This window comes from Photinus pyralis, unplaced genomic scaffold, assembly GCF_008802855.1.
Source record: "Photinus pyralis isolate 1611_PpyrPB1 unplaced genomic scaffold, Ppyr1.3 Ppyr1.4_LG4, whole genome shotgun sequence".
Lineage (NCBI taxonomy): Eukaryota > Metazoa > Arthropoda > Insecta > Coleoptera > Lampyridae > Photinus > Photinus pyralis.
Window position 1 is genome coordinate 37,163,882 of NW_022170511.1, and position 3,783 is coordinate 37,167,664.

At 38.0% G+C, this 3,783-nt stretch overlaps 1 protein-coding gene across 1 annotated transcript; it reads left to right on the top strand.

The window, feature by feature from the left end:
- Window positions 1-1,159: 1,159 nt before the first annotated feature.
- Window positions 1,160-3,548, top strand: LOC116167535. Its single transcript, XM_031482920.1, has 2 exons — window positions 1,160-1,616; window positions 2,626-3,548. Exons 1-2 carry the CDS (start codon window positions 1,412-1,414, stop codon window positions 3,480-3,482), a joined length of 1,062 nt encoding a protein of 353 aa, XP_031338780.1. The 5' UTR covers window positions 1,160-1,411; the 3' UTR covers window positions 3,483-3,548.
- Window positions 3,549-3,783: the final 235 nt, after the last annotated feature.

Sequence of the window (3,783 nt, forward strand, 5' to 3'; positions counted from 1 at the left end):
AACTATTTGGCGTATAAGTAACTTACGGACACCGTTTATTGTATAAATGGAAATACATAAAAAAGTTATCCACCATTTCAAACACGTCAAAGAAGAAAAATAAGCATTAACAAGATAATACGATTTTCAGTAGGGGAATTTTTGCCATTCCGCTCGTATTCGAAAACCAGACCTTTGATCCGGCTCATATTCAATAGCACTGATCCTTGAACTCGTAGGTATCGATTGGCGAAGGTTTGACATTTTTTTCATTGATGTGAAACAATTTTAACGCTAGTATAATCATTGTCTCAGCAAGAGACAGTTTTGTCAGACCTAACGGCAGCTAGCGCCATAATTTTAAGAGGCAGCTCCACAGCAGACTCCAACAGTGTGTAGGTGGGCGGGTGACGGGACCGGGGGTTAACTTTTTCCAGCGAAACTTTTTTGTTTTTTGGAATAAAATTTTGACTTGTTCTGTCCGCGCATAGTACGTCCAAATGTGTAGGGGTTATTAATGTCTTTCTTTTGAGAGGATAGTACGTGTTCTAAAGCATTGGCTAAACTGGTAAAGTTTTACTTTCATATAGAAGATATACTACATATGAAAACGCAAACTCATCGATAAAAATATAAATATGGCTGTGTGAATTGGCCCGGCTAAAAAGGACCATACACAAAAAATGGATGCAGTGCCCACGTTGGGCGAGCAATAAAAAATGCTGTGACTCTTTAACTTCAGGCCAAAGATAACACTTCTTCAAAATCAAACTTCTGAAATTCTAAAAAGATGATTTACCAAAATTTGAAAGCACTTGAACTGAACTTTGGGTGTGGATAAACAAAGTTAAACTTAATTAAACGTGGGACATCTCTCGTCGTCGTTAAAGGGATTCGACGAACACACGACTTGCATGATATTGCAATAATAAAGTTTATTCAACGACCACACATAATAATAATAAATGCCTTTATTTCATTACCTTGCGTAAATATATAAATTAAAATAAGATATAAATGTAAAATAAAATTTTAATTAAAGTAAAAAAACCTAGTGGCGAAGTTCGGCATTGGGAGACAGCTCCACTTGCTGATCTTCCACCTAACCACGAAAACATAAACCTAACCACAAAAGAAAGAAAAGAAGATGACAGCTTAAGAGTAATGACACACATAGCGGTTTATGCCGACTCGTCGGCCGACTCGGCCGACGAGTCGGCACTTATGTTTATATTTTCAAATCATGCAAAACACACACGGCGGCGGTCGTTGCTAGACCGTCTCGGCACGTAGTCTACACCAAGAAACGCGTGGCGTTTTATTGCCGGAGCGGCGCTTATTTACATGGGTTTATATAGGTACTGACACACACATCGGTTTTCGTCCGCGTTTTTCACAAACAGCGTACAGATTTTGCAGTATCAAGTTAGAAATGGCTTCGAAACAAGCGTTGCAGCTTATAGAGAAGAATCTTGATATTGAGAAATTGATAGACGAAGTACATGATCGTCCAGCATTATGGGATATGACCCAAACCGACTACAGTGATAGAATCAAAAGAAAACAATGCTGGGAAGAAATTACAGAGCTTTTTGGTTTTGGTAGTGAGCTGACTTTGGATGATAAAAAAAAATTAGGTAAGTAAATTTGTTTATTATTAGATACAGGAACAAGACGAACATAATATTAATAGTCAATTATTGGCAAAATAGTGTGCATATTTATCTCTGACTGTAAGTGCCCTGGGATTTCCTCTAGTGCGTGTATGAGGTTGCAATCTTTCCATACTATGATTTTGTGAAATATTTCTATCACGAGATGATTCTTCACGCGCTCCATCCCTTGTTCTTACAAAATTATGTAGTACACAGGCAGATTTGATAATACTATCAGCAAAATCGACGTCAACATCCAAGGGTCGATGAAATATTCGCCACTTGTTCGCTAAAATTCCAAATGTGCATTCAATGTATCGTCGGGCAAGGGATAATCGATTATTGAAAGTTTGTTTATATTCTGCTAAATGTGTTCCGCCGTACGGTCTCAGCAAGTTTTCGGACAATGGAAAAGCTTCGTCGCCCAAAATAACATACGGAAACTTCTCAGTTGAATTTTTCAAAACACGCGGTGGCGGAATTTCTAACGAATTATCACATAACTTATCAAAAAGTATGGAATTTTTGAATATTCCAGCATCGCTCGATTTGCCGTATGAGCCCACTTCTACATAAGTAAAGCAGTAATTGGCATCGCACATGGCAAATAACACTGTAGAAAAGTAGCCCTTATAATTAAAATACATGGAACCGCTATTAGGTGGCTTTTTAGTTCGGATATGCTTTCCATCGATAGCACCAATGACATTAGGGAATTTTGCATACTTTTCGAACCCTGCTGCTATGTCCAAGACCTTCTGAATAGTTAGTGGAGGTATAGTAGCTTTCGCAAGAGAAAACCATATTGCTTCACAAACGTCTTTAATAATACAACTGGCAGTCGACCTTCCTATTCGAAATGAATAGTGTATTTCAGTTAGCGAGCACCCGGTAGCCAGATATCTAAAATAAATAACTAATGTTATACCTATGTATACTCACATAGTTGCTGCATACATAAATAACCCAATATAGCTGTTTTTATTTACAGGAGACATATTGCATAAAAAATGGAAAAACATAAGAGATCGGTTTACAAGAGACATTCAAGACCGCAAAGGTAAAAGTGGAGACGGAGCTCGTAAAAAAGCTCCCTACATGTATGGACGGCAACTTGAATTTTTGAGGGACACTGTGACACCAAAAAGAACAATCACTTCGATAGAACATAGTAGTACCCAATCCACAGAAGTTCAAGAAGAACGTCAAGAAGAGAAAGATGAAGACGACGAAGAAGACGATGATGTCCAGGAATCTCCATCTGTTTCCTCCAGCCGTGCTTCTACACCAAACGTTGCACGTACACATGTGGGCAAAAAAAGACTACACCCTGTTGAAGAAAAGATTTTACTTTCGTTAGATAGGTATGAGAAAAGAGCAAAAATGGACAAAGCGAAAGAAAAGGTTGAAGACAATGATAATCGGCACTTTTTGTTGTCTTTGGTGGGAAGTCTTGTATCATTACCACGACATTTAAATACAAGTTGCAGACTTGAAATTATGCATTGCATTAACAAGTACGAAACTATGGCCCAACAACATCAACAACCATTAGCATATCCACCTACAACTCACTCATATGGAGGTCATCAGCAATATACTCCCCAGCATCAACAGCATTCGCAACAACAACCACACTCCTTTGAACCGATACACCAGACACAAATGTACGTCCAACGCCAATTGCATTCATCTTTACATACTTCAAATCAAGTACAATCTGAATCACAACAGTACGAGCCAAGAAGATTTGTGACTCCTGGTCCAGCTCCATCCCCAGCCGAGTCGATTACATCGTATATTTCTCATTTTAGCGACGAAAATGATTCACAACTGAATAATTGCTAATTATTAAAAAATGTTTGACTCATACTTTCTTGAGACTTTTTATTTCTGCATTACGCATTACCTTTCTCGAGTTTTTTCCTTTAGTCCAGTCAAATTAGCGCAATTTTGGACAAATAAAAACATTAATTGGTAAAGATCTGAATTTTGGTATACACATTTATTGGGACTTTCTAATGAACATACTAAAAGTCCCTGTCAAAATCTGTTGCGCTCGAGATGCCATCTTGGAAAAAGGGTACACTTTTCTAGTTTTCGCCCATGTCTCGGCAATTATTACTCACACGAAGAAATAGTTTACATG